The 18,689-nt window shown below is 46.3% G+C and overlaps 1 protein-coding gene across 1 annotated transcript in view; it reads left to right on the top strand.

Annotated features, from left to right (window-relative positions):
- LOC149354141 (translocon-associated protein subunit alpha-like) overlaps positions 1–18,453 on the top strand; it is a 35,135-nt gene extending 16,682 nt beyond the window's left edge. The window contains exons 6-9 of the mRNA XM_089575937.1: positions 2,194–2,273; positions 13,101–13,179; positions 16,337–16,433; positions 18,095–18,453. Coding sequence (XP_089432063.1) covers positions 2,194–2,273; positions 13,101–13,179; positions 16,337–16,433; positions 18,095–18,174 — 336 coding nt within the window. The 3' untranslated portion in view covers positions 18,175–18,453. The remainder of the gene's footprint in view (positions 1–2,193; positions 2,274–13,100; positions 13,180–16,336; positions 16,434–18,094) is intronic.
- The last annotated feature ends 236 nt before the right edge of the window (positions 18,454–18,689 follow it).

The raw sequence follows: 18,689 nt of genomic DNA, 5'->3' as shown, positions 1-18,689 counted from the left end.
GCTACCAGCTTTTCTTGCTGCTGTATCTTCTGTGTCGTTGTTGGCAAAGCGACGTAAAGCATGAACCGTGGCGCAAACACTTGCCACTCCACCACCAGTCACCCGTGTAGTGAGACATAGCCTTTGGCATGCCATCTTACCGGCCACTGATTGGCACTCGGCAGTTTGATATATCCGTTTTATGGGAGACCGCGTTTGATATGTAGGGTACGAAATGCATGTGTTTGTTGAAAATATTAAGGAACAGTTTGATGTAGCCAATAATTCATAATGCCCATGTTTGTTGTAATAAGGTTGCATTCATCTGCAGATCAGAATGGAATTTCAGACATCGGAGATTCAAAAGAGCTCATAGATAAAAAGCATTGTCTTCGTGGAGAAATTGAAGATTTGTGGAGAAAAAAAAAAGTTCAGTTTTTATCTAGTTGAATGCATCAACAGATGCTTATACTGAGAAATTAGAAACTACCACTGACCTGAGTTCGATAAATACCATAAAGCCCAAGAGTCTGAGGAAGACTGCAAAAGGAGAGGTGCAAGACGTCAGCTTCACTGTTGAGCTTAGGAGGGGAAAAATGGAAAGACAAGACTAAAAGCAATTTAGGTTGTGCATTTTGGTTAGGACGAGATTCTTGTGAAGTGAAAGTTAAATTTGCGACATGTAGAATATGTTGCTTTGGTAAAGCATTCTGTTCATTAGTCCTTGAAAAATTATTGATGAAGCCTTGAAAGTCCTTGAGAACCCTTGTATTTTGGACTTTGAAACCAGCAAGAACATAAATGGCCTACAATGTTTTTATCAGCATCTGGATAATTCTCATATGAAGTATATGAACCTTGTCTGCAGTGTTCAGTGTTCAAGGTTTATGCGTGTGGTTCATGCATGCATGTTTGGCTCGCAGAAAACTCCACCTAAACTTGCGAAGCCAGTCTCGATGCTAAATGAATGACATAATTTTTCGGTGGAGGCAAAACGCAAAAGCACCAGTGTGCCCTGCGATGTCACATTAAAGAACCACAGGTGGTCGAAATTAATCCAAAGCCCTTCACTCTGCTGTTCCCCCTTGTTCATGCACAGCTTCAGAACATTGAACCCTACGTACTGTACCATACCTTTTTCTGTTCGAAAAGAATTCATTTTGCTCACCTTTCAACTGAACAAAATACCATGGAAAGATAGAAATTTTGCTGCAGTTCTGGGCAAGTGAAGGCACTGACACAAGAAATCTTATTGAACTGGAGGAAAGGAATCTTTCGAGTCACATAAAAAGTAAATTGAACCATGATATTAGTGTGGGCACTAATAATTGGCGAGCATAATATCTTGATGCAAAAGTGCGGCACTGAAATGCTAATGCAGACATAGTATGCCTGTTAGATTCCACATGGTCGCATCCTGAAGCACTTTCATTTCGGAACCTGTGGGGATTCGCACTGTCTCTAGGGAAGCCTGTGCGGTCCCTTTTCGACTGCTGCGAAACCCCATTCGCTAATGGAGGCGTGGTGCAGCTCTGGACGCCACCCGACCACCTGCTAGGGCCGTCCAGTCGGACGGGGATCTCGGCTGCGCTCCATGGTGTCGTGCTATGTGATCCGCTGATTGGGCTGCGGGGGCATGACGTATGTGCAAAGTTGTGCTTGTCCGGGGCCAGTCGCGGGGCGTGGGAGAGTTCGAGACAGGTGTGCGACGAGGGCGGAACACGGGGAGGCGCAAGCGGAAAGCTATGTCAGCGACCGTTATTCGCTGTCCCCGAGGCCTTTGCCGACACATCGCAAGTCGAGAGCCTCGCACTCTGCCCTTGTGGAACCTGCAAGCGCCCGGCGAAACCCGCCGAGTAACCACCGCCGCTGACCAACCTAGTGTGGAATAGTTCATATTCAAAGTATGCACGGTGAAGTGATTAAAACAACCTTGCTTGCAGCATCTGCGTGCCTATTGCTACTTTGGATTCATGATGGGCAAGTGCTGCCGCTTTGTGAGGACCATGTTTGAGTGCATTATGGGAATAGGTCAGGATGCTCCCCTGCATACGTGGAGCAGAACATTGCTATAAGAAAGCAGTAGCGAGAATTTTTGAACAGGAGCCTCGTTATCCCGGGACTCTATAGTTGCCTAAGGGTCCTGAGTGTTTTTCGTCTGCACAATTTGTTGCTTGTTGCCTGATATGTGCTTTATTTTTACCTCCTTTCAAGGATGGTAATGCCTTCCAAGATGCTGTCTTCAACGAAACAATCGAAGTAGTGGAAATCGATGAAGAACTTGATGGAGAGACGTAAGTGATTAATTTTAGTGCGAATTCACTACTTCACTAGCAATTCTGTACAGGCAGTATTTGTCTGAAGCCTCTCAGATACCTTACGGAATAATATTGCCGCAACTGGGTTTTGAACCCACTTCAGCACAAGCAGATCAGCTTCGCTGGCCACTGCATGAGAGCACTGTGCTGTGGCCACAACCGATCAAGCCTCGTGTTTTACTGCCGCACTTTCGCGCTAGGCATTGCATGTGGTCCCCTTCATTAACTTCCATCTGTGTGCAAAAAACACTGTAAGCCTCCGATCCTACGAAATCTGCTGGTAGACACGAAGAATTTGAGACAGTCACGAAAGGAAAGGAAAGATGCATAATTGGTTCTCCCTGGCTCAGTGGAAATGTCATTCGTGCTTGGAGCTATGTGGCGGTAGTGAGTGAGGTGTGCGCTGCATGCTTTGGCAGAAACGCAGCAGTGGAGCAAAATGTGTGAAAGGAGGCAGAGAATTGGCATTGGCAGCGTTGCAGACTCCGATGATATTGAGGAAAGTAAAGGTGCATGACTGGCTCCCTGGGTGAGTGGGTACCTTAATCGCGCCTTTAGGTATGTGGCGGTGGTGTCCACTTCAAAAAAAAAAAAACTGCTTTTGCACAATATTCTGTGGTCAGCAATACTAAACTACCGACCAAAATTATTTCGTGAAGCCCGAGAAGAGGAAGCATAACCATAGTTATTGTTCTAGGTTGGTTCAGCAGCAGTGTGTTCAGGATGGCTTGGCTTAAATTTAAACGTCCCCTGAAGTTGAACCAACGTTTGGTTTAACCCCTTAAGGGCCAAATAAATAAAAAAAATATGTTCCCAAATTTTTTTATTACGTAAAATGCTTTAGTAACGTGTTTGAAACGCAAACAGAATCACAGAAACAATTTATGGCGGATAAATGCTATTTTATTAGTCGCTACCTGGACCCTTGTGCAATACTCCATACCTAACACCTTTGAGGAGCATTCAGAAGCAACAAAATAAATTCTTGAAAGTCCAGATAGTGCAAGCGGCTTAGAATTGGAGTGCAAAAGATGCACCACTGCTTCTAGGTGCATTCAAACTAGATGAGACTACTGTCCGTGTGGTAGCGTTGGAAGCATGGCACTGCGCAGAGGGCCTTCTCGCACCACCTGCACCAGACTCTTGTTCCCTTGCGATATGTCGGTTCTTTCTTCTTCTCAGTTGGTGGGATGTGCGACGGCAAGTGGCGCTCACCGAACCGCTTCATATCCAGGGAACGTCCTGGCCGCTTTCTTCTTGGTACCGTTGTCATTCGCGCCATTCTAGTGTTCCGCCATCTAGTGTTTCTCCATCCGCCATTCCGCCATCTAGTGTTCAAAATCGCATTCAAGAAAAGTGCCAGTGATGGGACCCGTGCTGCCACACATGTTTTATGTGGTAAAGTACCGTTTAAGAGCTGAGCTCGCCAAAAGCCTCTTGAAACATTGCGGAAAAGCTATGACGACCTCAGCTCGTCATAAGCAAAAAAAGTGCCGATCGCTTGTGACGAGCTGAGCTCGTCATAAACCCTTAAGGGGTTAGAAAGTGTCAAAATAGTAGCTATTTATTCACATAATGAATGCACCCCATTTTTTTTTGCATGCAGTCTGCTACTGATGGGAAATGTTAGCCGCTGCCTTTTCTTAAACACCAGCAAGTACGCATACAATATAAGGCGCCAGCCATTGATTGTAAAGACTACTATGTATGTCTCACCCTGCAGAACAACCGGTCTATAAGAATGATTTGCCGGGTGTCTAACAACCAGAACAATGCACACCTGGTCGCAAAGGATTTCTCTGTTCAGTGTGTCATACTGAGGATTGTTTGAACTTGTAGTAGTTTTGCTTCGCGCTGAGTGCTGAAAGCTGTGTTAAAGTGAACTAGAGTTGCTCTCTTTAGGCAGCATGATGGGCTCCTAAGTGTGTTGGAAACTGTGCTCTCCGGCATGAAAACTATGCTGAAGGGTGCGTTTGTTTTATTTTCAAAAAGAGCCGTGCCGGATGCAGTAGTTATTTATACCAGCCTACTTTTTCGTCCAGTTTTTACCGCCTCTTATTCTGAACATTTCACTTTGCGTAATGAACACACGTCCCAAATTTTTGTTTGTTTTTTAATTATTATTTTTTTCGGAAAAAAATGTGCATTCATCATGCGAGTAAATGTGGTAATATGGCTATAGGTAGGGATGCTCTTGTCCCTCTTCTGAGCATTTATACGTTAGAAATATTTACTCTACAAAGCTATTTGCGACATCCAGTTAAGCTGTTATTGATATGGCATGAGTGTTCAAGGAACATGTGCAACAATAATGAGCATATTCTGCTGCTGAATGGGACAAATGCCTTAATGCTATGAGTACAAAATGAACATTGGTGAAAGTGAAGCCTCAGTTCTCAAGCAAATATTTCAAGCAAGAGGACTTGTCTTCATCTCAGGATCTGGTTTTATGAGCGAGATATTATGAAGAACTGTTTGCTGTGAAACAACACACTCACCTGTGCCAGCAAATGTTCATACTGCCCAGAATTCATTTGCATGATCTTTTTTGATGCAGGCACAAAAGTGGCTGCTAGTTAAAAGCTAAGTGATCGACTTGAAAAGGCACCGAGGACCACTCCACGCTAATTTTGGTCACAATAAAAATTCTGTGGCACTGAGCTGTGGCCACAACCGATCAAGCCTCGTGTTTTACTGCCGCACTTTCGCGCTAGGCATTGCATGTGGTCCCCTTCATAAACTTCCTTCTGTGTGCAAAAAACACTAAGCCTCCGACCCTACGAAATCTGCTGGTCGACACGAAGAATTTGAGACAGTCACGAAAGGAAAGGAAAGATGCATAATTGGTTCTCCCTGGCTCAGTGGAAATGTCATTCGTGCTTGGAGCTATGTGGCAGGAGTGAGTGAGGTGTGCGCTGCATGCTTTGGCAGAAACGCAGCAGTGGAGCAAAATGTGTCAAAGGAGGCAGAGACTTGGCATTGGCAGCGTTGCAGACTCCGATGATATTGAGGAAAATAAAGGTGCATGACTGGCTCCCTGGGTCAGTGGGTACCTTAATCGCGCCTTTAGGTATGTGACGGTGGTGTCCACTTCAAAAAAAAAAAAAAACTGCTTTTGCACAATATACTGTGGTCAGCAATACTAAACTACCGACCAAACTTATTTCGTGAAGCCTGAGAAGAAAGGAAGCTTAACCATAGTTACTGTTCTAGGTTGGTTCAGCAGTAGTGTGTTCAGGATGGCTTGGCTTAATTCTAAATGTCCCCTGAAGTTGAACCAACGTTCGGTTTAAAAAGTGTCAAAATAGTAGCTATTTATTCGCATAATGAATGCACCCCATTTTTTTTTTGCATGCAGTCTGCTACTGATGGGAAGTGTTAGCCGCTGCCTTTTCTTAAACACCAGCAAGTACGCATATAATATAAGGCGCCAGCCATTGATTGTAAAGACTACTATGTCTCACCCTGCAGAACGACCGGTCTATAAGAATGTTTTCCCGGGTGTCTAACAACCAGAACAATGCACACCTGGTCGCAAAGAATTTCTCTGTTCAGTGTGCCATACTGAGGATTGTTTGAACTTGTAGTAGTTTTGCTTCGCGCTGAGTGCTGAAAGCTGTGTTAAAGTGAACTAGAGTTGCTCTCTTTAGGCAGCATGATGGGCTCCTAAGTGTGTTGGAAACTGTGCTCTCCGGCATGAAAACTATGCTGAAAGGTGCGTTTGTTTCATTTTCAAAAAGAGCTGTGCCGGATGCAATAGTTATTTATATCAGCCTACTTTTTCGTCCAGTTTTTACCGCCTCATATTCTGAATATTTCACTTTGCGTAATGAACACACATCCCGAATTTTTTTTTTTTTTTTCGGAAAAATTGTGCATTCATTATGCGAGTAAATGTGGTAATATGGCTATAGGTAGGGATGCTTTTGTCCCTCTTGTGAGCATTTACACGTTAGAAATATTTACTCTACAAAGCTATTTGCGACATCCAGAGAAGCTGTTATTGATATGACATGAGTGTTCAAGGAACATGTGCAACAATAATGAGCATATTCTGCTGCAGAATGGGACAAATGCCTTAATGTTATGAGTACAAAATGAACATGGTTGAAAGTGAAGCTTCAGTTCTCAAGCAAACGTTTCAAGCAAGAGGACTTGTCTTCATCTGGGCTTATGAGCGAGATATTATGATGAGCTATTTGCTGTGAAACAACACACTCACCTGTGCCAGCAAATGTTCATACTGCACACAATTCATTTGCATGATCTTTTTTGATACAGGCACAAAAGTGGCTGCTAGTTAAAAGCTAAGTGATCGACTTGAAAAGGCACCGAGGACCACTCCACACTAATTTTGGTCACAATAAAAATTCTGTACCTCTTTCTAGCCGTATTGATAATATGTAATAGCAAAAGACTTTTATTGCCGCAAAAATTGTATTTATAAAGGTTTTCCTGCCACTCGATTCAAGGTTGTGACGTCTGCACTGAAAAAGTCCCTTCTGATCACCATTTCCAAGTGAATGGAAGTATACTCTATAGCCTCCGAGATCCGCACATTCATGAGAACAAGGGTCTGCATTTAAAGAAACAAAAGGTGACTGCAGCAGGCATCGTGTAGGAGCCAGAATGCCTCACATCTGCAATGATGACAGCAGCGACAAGCGTTGCTGAACACCCGCAGGGGCGCCTGATTCATGCAGACATTGGTGAGTGGCGACACCACGGGTTCCTGAGCATCCGCAGGGACATCCCCGCAGGGGGATGACGGCGAGCAGTGCGCCACCACGGACCCGAGCACCCGCGCTTAGCCGTGCGTGGCATCGCCGTGTCCGGGGAAAAGGGGATCCTAGTGGTTGAGCCGATGCCAAGCGTTTGGACCTTTAAGGCCTCTCGGCGGAGGCAACACACCACTTTGGCGCCAGCTTCCTGTAGACGGCACCTCCTTCCTGACCCATCTGGGGGAAATCGGCAGTCTCCTTTTCCTGTCCTCCCCTCCATCTTTCACTTTCCTATCTCTTTCTTACAACACTTCTGTCTCCTGTTCACTTCTTAGATCTTCCTTTTTTCCTGGCCAACTACCCTGAGTTGTGTCATATTTGGTTATAGTTGCGGTGTACAGCTGGCGTGGGCAGGGCTTGCTTGCAGGTTCCTGTCCCGTCCCCTCGTTGGGGCTCCATGGTGGGTGGCTGACAGTGTGGCCGAATGACACATATTTTTCATGGTTCCCCCCATTTCCAAACCAGATCGTCCTCACAAAAGAGGGCGGAACGAGGCAACTGCAGAGCTTTTCCAGAAACCAAAATCATTTCCAAAGTTCCATGTTCTTCATGGTGAAGAAACAGAAAAAACCGCAAGAACCATGTCCCCTTTCTTAATCTCAAAAAGTCTAACTGATACCTTTGGTCCCGGGTACAAACTGTCTAAAATGCCTAGTCGTGACCTGCTCCTTGAACTCAGAGACAGTGCCCAATACTGGAGACTGGCGCAAGCGGTTCCAAAGGAATTCTGTCGACTGCTGCGTTGTGCGCCGAAAGTCCTGCCATCGCCTCCAACCAGACGATCCAAGACCAAAGCTTTCAGAGCACACATTTCGAAGCCAAGCGTTGAAGAATCTCACTTGCCTCCAGCATTCTGCTTTAAGGATTTTCAAAACCCTTTTCCAATGTCCTACAGATGGTCCAAGCGCCCCGAACATTGCCTGCGAAATAATACCTGCCCCCTTGACGTTTCATCAATGTTCGGGGCACTTGCACCATCTGTAGGACATTGGAAAAGGGTTTAGAAAATCCTTAAAGCAGAATGCTCGAGGCAAGTGGGATTCTTCAACGCTTGGCTTCGAAATGTGTGCTCTGAAAGCTTTGGTCTTGGATCGTCTGGTTGGAGGTGATGGCAGGACTTTCGACGCACAACGCAGCAGTCGACAGAATTCCTTTGGAACCGCTTGCGCCACCAGCTCCCAAGGAAAGGCAAAGGGAAAGAAATGGGCGTTGTTCCAGTTACCTTCCTCGGCAACGCAATGTTCCTGCAGAAGTTGAGGCCGTATTACAGCATGGCCCCAAGTACAGCTTGGAACCATCGGTGGACAAGTATGACCTTCTAGCGTCCGTGCACAGAGTGGCCAGCAAGGCCCCGGCTGAGGAGAGGACATCCTGCCTTTTAGAAAGCGTAGAAAGCTTGCGAAAGAGCTTCACCAAGAAGTCTGGTAGCTCAAAAGTACTACGTGAGGTTGCCAGCTACTTCCGGGAGAATGACCTCGCTCTTGTCCAGGCTGACAAGGAAGGTGGCTTCACCGTACTTCCGCAGAGCCTATTTCAAGAAAAAGCCATCAGTGCCGTGAGTAAGAACTTTAAGCCTGTATCTCAAAAACCTTCCAAAGTTAAGAGCAGGGCTGTAAGGTATCGGTAGCGTTCGCGGGGGTCATTGGAACGCGGCTGGGGGCACTCAAAGCGGAGCGTCTCCTTTCTTGGAACGCGGCCGCTCGCGAACGCGCCGGGAAGTACGGGTGTCCACCCGCCCCGCGGAACCGATTAGAGCACGTTCTGGCACGAATGTATATTTGTGTTTGTTTTTATTTTGTGGTGGAGAGAGTGCTCTACTTTACGGAAGCTGGAGGGCTGGCCATGCCTTGGATGAACCAACCATGTTAAGAGCGCAACATGATTGGAAGTTACCGAATGTGGGCTGGGCCTTTAGGGCTTTAAAACTGGGCCCCGGTGCCAGAAAAAGGGGTTCTGCGCTAAGGTGAGATGCAACGCATCTTCGGCAACGCCGAGTAGGGGCCTCCCCTAGTATTAGCCAGATCCACCTTTTTGGTTGTTTGTATTTTTGCCGTTGTGCCTGAACTTGTATATTCTGTGTATATTTGTATATAAATCTTCAGTTATTGCCTTTTTCATCCCTGTGTGTGAACTCATCTTGAGACCGTCTCTGACGGGCACCCCTGGTGCGAAGATCGAGCTTCAGTCTTCGAGTTGAAACCAACCCGTCTCTGGCGGGGCACCGCTGGTGCAATAAGGAAGACGAAAGAACCTGTGTGAAAATTTACTGGCGCAGTCGACAGGATCCTGCGGCCATCAGATGACGGCGCATGAAGAAGATTGAACGCAGGGAGAAAGGCGACGGTCAGGCAACAGCAGCGTTCGAGAACGGACCTGCAGGGAGAGACAGCGGCAAGGACCACGGCAGAAGTCCAGCGACGCGAGACTGCATCCGGTCAAGGAAGGCAGCGCGTCTAGAACTTGACGGTCACCGGCGGCGGACCAGCGGCGTGCGACAGCTCATCGCAGCGTCCGGGGAAAGTGGCGGTGGACTCCGACGCCAAGGAGCTGGCAATGCGGATCGACGCATCGAAACCGTGAGTTTCCTTGGTCGCATTGTTCACGTCCCTGTGTTCGAGCCGGTAGGGCAGTTGAGGGTTACAGACGGCGCTATGGAGGGTTATCCATGCCGGCCCTCACTCGATGTGAGGTACCAAGTGGAATTAGCAAAGGCGCGCTTAGCGTACTTTCAGGCTGAACTTGCGAAAGTGAATAGAGGAAAGGCGCCGCTGTGCGAGGAGAAACCTCAGGATGTTAAGTGCGTCTTGGATGAATTAGAAGCAAAGCGCCAGCAGCTAGCGCTGGAGCTCGCTGAGCTCAAGGCGTCTAGGAAAGCTAGTGAACTAACCAGGGAGAACTGCTCCGAGTCCCGAGAGGTGAGGCAGCCTGTGCTGGAAGACAAAGGATTATGCTTGTCATGCACAGGTCAGGGAAAAAGCAGTGAGGACGCTGAAAGCAATCAGCCGGTATGCGGGAACGCATCTTTCTTAGGAAACGCCGCGAAAGGTTCAGGAAGTGAAAACAGGATTCCTGAAGGACGCGGAAATACCACAGCTTTTCCGCCACCGCGGGCGACTAGCAAAGAACAGGAGCAGCCCAATTCTAGTGATCTAGGGCCAATCGTGACCAAGGTGTCCGAAAACAAACAGGACAGCGGTGGAATTCCTGTAGGCTCTATGACTACGATTGTGACCTCTGACGCGGAGCTAGTAACAGCCAGTGAAAATCTGGCATTGCCGCAACCGCACACTGTGTCGGGTATGGAGCATGAAGTGCCCCGTAGCGTTTCTGGTGGCAAGAGCCTTTCATCCGAGGCAGAGAGCGGAGGTGAGCCTGCTCGGCCGACCGGGCAAAGCGCCGCGCAGTTGTTGAACGCACCCGATGTGTGTCCGATCAGGTCATCTGAGGACAGGGAAATGCGTGGCGACTTGCCAGAAGGCAAGCTCGGGTCAATCGACTGCGAGGGAGCTCATGTAGCCTTGGAGTTAGACGATGCCAGGAAGCCGGCAAATGGCTATCAAGCAGGCAACGGCAACGTCAATGTTCGTCCGAGCAGGAACAGGGCAAATGGCTCACAGAGAGGCAAAGTAGAGAGAGGCAGGTGCATGGCTTTCACGCCGAAAGTCGGCGACGCCAGGAGCTATGCTCCTTACGCAGGACGCGGCTTGTACTGGCGCGCCGGAGAGAGCGTGCCCTCAAGGGCGTCGCGTGGTCAGGGATTTGGATCCATTGAGTACCACGACGTTTTTGATCCTGGAGGGCATCGGCTTTCGAGCTCTCGCCCCGCTGTGGCACCAGCCTAATGAGCCGAGTGGTGTTTAGGCGTTAATTGTGTTACTGACAACACGTGGTGGCTCGAATGTACACAGGGACGCTCGGTGCGACTAAGGAGGCTCACGTGGGCATTGGGCGAGTGCTGTGAACGCTCCAGTCGCGAGTGTCTGTGTCTGTGTGCTCATTCGCGAGCAGGACGACGGCGTGCATGCAGGCGAACTGGGTGCAACGCACCAACTTGGACGCTGTGTTACGGCGCACGGCAGGCATGCCACTGTGTGTATTTAAGTGTGCATTTTGCGTGATGTTGTGTTGGTGCCTGTGTGCATTTTGTTGTTTTTGGTTTTGTTCGTGCAACTGGTCGCAGCGCGACAGCTTGGACTTCGGTGAATGCGCTGGTTTTACAGGTGTGATACGCGCATTTGAATGTGTACGTTTTGTTTATGTTATGTGACCCGAAGGGTAGTTTCGTGTCAGACACCGATCCCTTTTGTTTGTAATTCTAAAAGTGGCATTTGAGCCCTTTGTAGAATCTTGGGAAGGGCGTGTAAGGTATCGGTAGCGTTCGCGGGGGTCATTGGAACGCGGCTGGGGGCACTCAAAGCGGAGCGTCTCCTTTCTTGGAACGTGGCCGCTCGCGAACGCGCCGGGAAGTACGGGTGTCCACCCGCCCCGCGGAACCGATTAGAGCACGTTCTGGCACGAATGTATATTTGTGTTTGTTTTTATTTTGTGGTGGAGAGAGTGCTCTACTTTACGGAAGCTGGAGGGCTGGCCATGCCTTGGATGAACCAACCATGTTAAGAGCGCAACATGATTGGAAGTTACCGAATGTGGGCTGGGCCTTTAGGGCTTTAAAACTGGGCCCCGGAGCCGGAAGCGGGGTTCTGCGCTAAGGTGAGATGCAACGCATCTTCGGCAACGCCGAGTAGGGGCCTCCCCTAGTATTAGCCAGATCCACCTTTTTGTTGTTTGGTTTGTTCTTTTTGCTGTTTAATTTGTCTCAAGTGCCTGAACTTGTATCTATTGTAAATTGCTGTACATAAACTGTACATAAGTTTTCCCTTTATCCCTGCGTCTCGAATCATCGAGAGACCGTCTCTGACGGGGCACCGCTGGTGCGAAGAGCTTCAGTCTTCCAGTTGAAACAAACCGTCTCTGGCGGTGCACCCCTGGTGCAAGGAGAGTGAAAGAACCTGTGAAACTTTACTAGGGCACTGGCTCTTTTAGATAAACTCAACCTACAGAAGCTATCAAAACAGGTGCTGGGATGTGATTTGAGCGTTCTGAGCATCTTATTTACAGCAAAGACGCATAATGGTCTGTGCCCATTCAGGGCTATTGTTACAGAAAGAGGACGCGGGCAGGCCCAAGTCAGCAAGTTCCTTAAAACACATTTGGGACAACTAAAGCCTGAGGATCCTTTCAAGATAGCTGGGTCTGACACCTTGGTTGCAGCATTGAATTCTGGTGTTCCAAGTGCCAACTGTGGGTTGTCCGTCGATGTGGAAGAGTTGTTTTACTCGATTCCGCACGATGAACTTTTCAGAAAAGTGCAGTAAGAGAACTGATTGACTTTGCCGGCGTGGTTGGTTTCCAGAATACCTGTGGTGTGTCGCCCGATTCTTTTATGGAGCTGCTCGGTTTTTATCTTGATTCTACTTTTGTTTCCTTTGGCTAGAAACTGTATGTGCAGAAAAAAGGAATTTGTATAGGTTCCAGTGTCGCGCCAGTGCTGTGTACCGCCCTGTGTCGTCTTCTTTCTCTGTCCCGTGTCCGCTGCGGTGTTTAGCTCCTTCATGTCTCACCAACTGGCCTACGCATCTACCCTCCTAAGTTCTGATTTAGTGCTTTGTTAATTCTGTCTTGTGACCATTCGTAACTCGTGCCCGATAGTCAGCAAGATGTGGTGTCATCTCAGCAGTACTGCACTTTTTTTTGGTTAAAACTGAATTTGAAAATTTTAATTTGGTATATGTTTATCTGGTTTTTCTTTTTTTTTTTTTCCCCCACGGTTTAGACCGAAAACTCCAAACCTTAATCACATCTTCACATCTCGCAATCGCATCTTGCAAGGTAGCATTTGAAGTACAAGCGGAAGGGAGAAAGCAAGGTGCCATGAGCCTAATTTTGTGCATGTATGTGAAAGCTCATTCATGCACCTGGACTTTGCTCACTTGTCGTGAGATGTGAGGTTTATGCATTGCAGGTTCTTCTTGTGCGTGTTCTTGGCTACATGTCTGGTCCTTCTGCTGGCAGCTGCACAGCAGTTCCTGGGAACTCTCAGTGTAAGTGCCTGTTTATTTGTTCACTGGCACCATTTCGATCTCTGTTAATAAAGTTTTTGCTCCTCTGTTGCAGATCAAGCGTTATGTCTTACACTGCAGGGCTAATGTCATTTCAAGTTCTAGTTGTTTGTTTGCATGAACTGCAATATTAAGGCGGAAGCCTTTAATGCCTCATCGTTGTAAGCAGGAGCTGTCGACAAGAAATGTCACGCTTTTCAGTTGGTCGAAACGGTCGTAACGTCACAGTGCGCGAATTTCAAACGGGGCCAATTGTACTTTGGCTACTAACCATGCAACCAATTAAAGGGATCGTATAGTGATGCTCCAAGTAAGTTTGAGTTTAGTTAATTGCTTACTTAACCAATTAGTCCAATTAACCTTTCTAGTCAGACCAGATAAATAAATAAAACCGAGTAAGAAATTGGCCGAGCTTGGGAATCGAACCCCGGTCTCCGGAGTGCGAGTCGAGCACGCTACCACTCCGCTATGCCAGCTCGATGGTTTGGAATGAACAAAGGTGCGTCTAGCGAATACGGTGTCTTCGTTCACTAACATCTTCCTCCCTTCCCGTTACGGTGAGGTGCAGGTGTGCACCGAGATATGCGAAACAGATACATTTCCTTTCCTCAAAAACCAATTTACCGACGAGCAAGGCGTATTTGTCCGCGTTTCAGATTGGTCCAGATTGTCGTGATGTCACCACGCGTGAAGTTTGACGGGTGTCCACCGAAATATGTGAGACAGTTACTGCGCAACTTTCTTTCGTCAAATACAATTTTCGACTAGTGTCTACTGAGATATGCGAGGCAGTTAATGAGTAATTTCTTTTCCTCCAATACAATTTTCATTTCCTTCATTACGGCCCCTTTTCTTTCACTCCACTTCCTCCCTTCCTGTACAGTGCGGCTCAGGTGTCCACCGAGACGACAGAGAATTACTGCGCCATTTACTTTCCTTAAAAAGCGTTGCGTTCAAAGGGCAAGGCATCGCGCTGAACGGGTGGTGGCGTTCAATGAACTCCGTGGCAGCGCTACAACACGCTGTCGCGTTCCACTCCTAAAGGCGAAGCTTAAGCATCATTAATTGGCAGTTAATTAATGCACCAACAAAATGTGAAGTGAACTATCGCGTAGCAGAATGCAGCACTCAGGCTTTCGCCTTTCAGCACTTTAGCCGCTAAAGTTCCTCGTAATCTTTCATTAATTCTGAGATCGTGTGATGAGCCTCAATGCAGTAGCAATGCCCTTACAGTATGCAGTAAAAGCTTGTTAATTCGAACTGCAAGGGACCAGGGAAAATGTTTGAATTATCTGAAAGTTTAATATAGAATGACCTGTTAAGAACTGCTGGCATCATGGTAAATTTATTTGGTGAAATACTTGACAATGGGGACCTGATTTTGTGATGAGAAAAGTGTGGCAGTGACTACTTTTGATGTTGCCACTAGCAGGGGCGTAACTATCATGGGGCTTCAGCCCCCCCCCCCCCCCCCCCCCTCCCCCATTGCGCAAGTGATTGCGCAAGATGCTTATTTGCCTTCTTTGACGCATTATATAGGGTGACTTTTGCTTAGATACGTAGATTTATTGGAGACATACCTGTATTTAAATATCTTGTTGTGAGGTTTTGTGTATATATACAGGTGACTTTGTTTCCAGTGACACTTTTTTGTTCTTTATCAACTTGTATCTTCGATTTATAATACGTACTCCATGTTAGCTTCGCACCTCTAATGTATTTTTGCAGAACTCCTCGTTTATACATGTGCTCGCTGTTGCGACTAAAATTTCGGTGCAATTTCTCGCAATACATGACCGGTGACAGCTGCTGCTGTGCACTGCACTGGAACTAGCACACTTGAGATTTTTCCCTGGCCGTTGCATATGTACAAAAATGTAAAGGTTCTTAAACGACAAAGATTCCATAAAATATTTGTCCTCTACTTGCTCATTTCCTGGCCTTTATGTTTTTCATATCAGCGGCTTGCACTGCTTTGCTGGTTTCGTATTGATACGAGTATAGTTCTAGACTTTCTGTGATATTTATTAAATACGCAAAAACATGGAAGCATTGCTATCAGTTATGTCTGCCACGATTTTTAAGACATACGAATACATTCTTTTATTTAAAAAAAAAATGCATATTTCACTGGTCTAGACAGTGCGTAGCGTTATCTAATACACAATGGCATTGTCAGTGGCAATGCAGTTATTATTCTTGCAGTTGATCCCTCCACAAATTCTATGAGGAGGCCACGCTGCAACATGAGCCCCCCCCTCCCCCCAAGACAAAATTTCTGGCCACGCCACTGGCCACTACTGCATTTTTCATCGGGAGCGTCGAAGCAGAACTGTTAAGATGAGTGTCTCCGCAACTTGGAGCTCAGGTTTTGAGTTGGGCTATTTCGATGATCTGTTCCCATGCCAGTCATACCGGAAGCCCGTTCAAATTAACCGGTGCGAGCCCCTTGGCGGCCAAATAGCAAGCGTCCGACAACATAGACTTACATGGGCATTGGCGGGGACTGAGCTGGCAGTTCAATTATTAGGATATCTGAATTAACGGGGGTCGAATTAAAGAGTTTTTACAGGCATATTAATCATTGAGGTTTTACTGTCTACTGTAGGGGCTTGCTATAGGGTCAGTTGGAATCAAACGCTAGCCACCAGGTCACATCCTTTCAGTGGTTGTTTCATTTGTGGCCACTATAAACCAAGGCACATCGTGAGCACATAGGACATTGCGTATATGGCAGCACTGTTTCATTGCATAGAGACCTCTAATGCAGCAAATGCTTGAGCAGCCTGAACACATTTTCCTTGGGATTCACCTGTCTGCCATGACTGACAGTGCGTTCTTTCACATAAGTTCATTTGCAAGAGCCAGTTTATGTGGCTATGACAGAAGGACTTGCAGGTTAATTATACCAGTGATCTCTATAATATGTGCTGTTGAAGACATTTTAGCCAACTCCGCTTATACTAGGCATACTGCAAATATACTAGGCATACTGCTGACAATTGTGCAAAGCCTTTGACATTTCTGTTATTTCAACTTTCTGACTCTTGCAAATTAGCTTGCATGCAGCTGCGAACCCTGTTGGTAGCACTAAGCTAGAATATGCACTCTTTTCTCTGCTGTTTGATTTTATTTGCAGAGGAAGAAGCCAGCCAGTAAGCAAAAGGTGGAAATGGGTACTACAAATGCGAGTGATGTGGACTGTGATTGGCTCCCCAAGGAAACTCGTGACCTGAGTGAGTGGAGGTTTTTTGTGCAGTTGTGTAGCCCTAAAATGGTTCACCCACTGCAGTAATATGAGGTTTTGCATGGTGGCACTGCTTTCACACCAAGTTTCGCTCTTGTTTCGTTATTGTAAAGGCAACATGCAGCGTGCCGCAGTTCAACTTTCTGTGTTGCGAATGCTGTCTCGCTAAGCTGAATGTTGTGTGCATATAGCGTCGCATCAGGTGGCTGTAGCTACTTCTTCGACAATGGCCTTAGTTTTGTTGTTTTTGTGCTACAGCTATTGGAACTGCTGTAGTTTACCCAACATGTAAGCGACAAGAAATACAGCATTGATTTGAGTGCTATGCCAGTTCCACCGAGAGGTCAACCCTGCAACTTGCAGCTGAATTTTGGCAAAATGTATTGAAGTTATTCCCACCTTCTTTGTGAGATTACCGTTCCTCCATGCTAAGCCCACAATCGCCACTCTCTAGCATCAACAAATGATGTGCATGCAAAGAAAGAAATTTTGTTCTCTCAGGCATTGGATGCAGTTCTCTTAAGGGGGGACGAAGGTCTTAAAACTGACCTTCTTGTTTATGGCTTGAATCTCATGAAATTTTGCACATAGATGCGGTTTTCTCTTCTGATTCCAAAAATGTAGTCATAATTGAGCTGGTGGTCTTTGATCAAAAGTTATCTTAAATTCTAGAGTGTAATTAGGTAATTTCTTGTGCAGCTTTAAAGAACTTTCTCACTGCATTTTGTTGATCTTAATTCGTCAATTGATAGCCAGTGAATTCCCATACCCGATGACATTCTTCCTTTTTTTTTAGGCCACATGTTAAGCTAATTGTAAATTGCTATTTATGAGTTGCAGCGTCAAATACTGCGACCTTTTACTCTCGACATAGTATATCACAATGACATCCCTTTAAAGATAAACGAAGAATGCCACCGGGTATGGGAACTCTCTGGTTATCAATTGATGTAAATAAACGGAACAAAAAGCAATGAGAAAGTTCATAAAAGCTGCTTAAGAAATTACCTAATTACATTCTAGACTTTGTAAGATTTAAGACCACCAGCTCAATTAAGATTACATATTTGGAATCAGAAGAGAAAAATGCATCTGTGTGCAAAATTTCATGAGGCTATATCCAGAAATAAAAAGTTAGTTAAGACCCTCGTCCCTCCTTAACCACAGAGCAAAGTGGAACTTATAATTCGGCACACAAAAATTGGCTCACACTAGCTGTTGTTCAAGCCGTATTTAGCTACCACTTTGAGGCGGTATCCTCGACTGTCACACAGTTACTGTCACACAGCAGGTCTTGCATAAATTTTTGATGCAATCAGTTGTGAAAATGTTGAAAAATCTGAGTTTTTAAACACTTATATGGTAGACACTCTTGATGTTAAAGCCGTTGGGGTTCCTTTGGGACTGCACTGCTGCCACACCGTACAGAGTGCCTGGGTGTTATCAGATGATGGTGTATTGAGGGCAGCTCATAATTCGTTGCATGTGCTTTCTCTCTCTTTTCACCATCCTCATCCCTCCCGCCCCCTTTATTTTTTCTTTTTAAAATCCTGGCTCTCAGGGTTTCGCATCTACTAAGATACAGTACAGCTTGGGTTTTGAGTAATGAAGTAAAATGAGTAACTTGTTACATTGCTTGCATGCATGCAGACCGGTCACCAAAGAGGTCACCACGTCAGTCACCAAGGCCACGACGACTCAAGAGGGGCACTGGATCAGGAGAGGAGTAGTGAGCCATCGAAGTTATGACTGTTGCCCGTGACACTTATGCTGAGCACCACATCGCATCACAGTCGCCTGTCATATCGTTGCATCTACTGCCACAGGCATCCTCTTTGAGTGCTGAAATTACGTCCAGTCATCGCTGTGGGAGTGGTTCTTCATAATTTTGTTGTATTAAATTTTGGTCCTGACATTGGCTGGACAGCAGCCTGGTTGGAGACAGGAGCTGCGGTGGGCTGTGATAGGCCACTATAATAAAGAACTTTGTTTTTACTTTTTTTGTGTAATCGCCTGTACTTGTCCTTTTTAGCATCAAGGTGCACCTGCATTGCATGTGTAGGATAGGGCTACTTATTCCATATCACTAGAATTTTGTGGGCCTTCATTTGTCATCCAGGTAGTTTTTCATAACATCCACTAATTTCAGTTACATTAAGTGTATTAAGTGCCCTTCATAGAAATGCATCATTACAGTGCTTAAGTAGAATCTTGATGATACGATTTTAGCGGGGGCCCTGGAGAA

The sequence above is a fragment of the Amblyomma mixtum genome, chromosome 3 (genome assembly GCF_055824585.1).
Source record: "Amblyomma mixtum isolate Tamu chromosome 3, ASM5582458v1, whole genome shotgun sequence".
In the NCBI taxonomy this organism is placed as follows: Eukaryota; Metazoa; Arthropoda; class Arachnida; order Ixodida; family Ixodidae; genus Amblyomma; species Amblyomma mixtum.
This window is presented reverse-complemented; position numbering and strand designations above follow the sequence as displayed.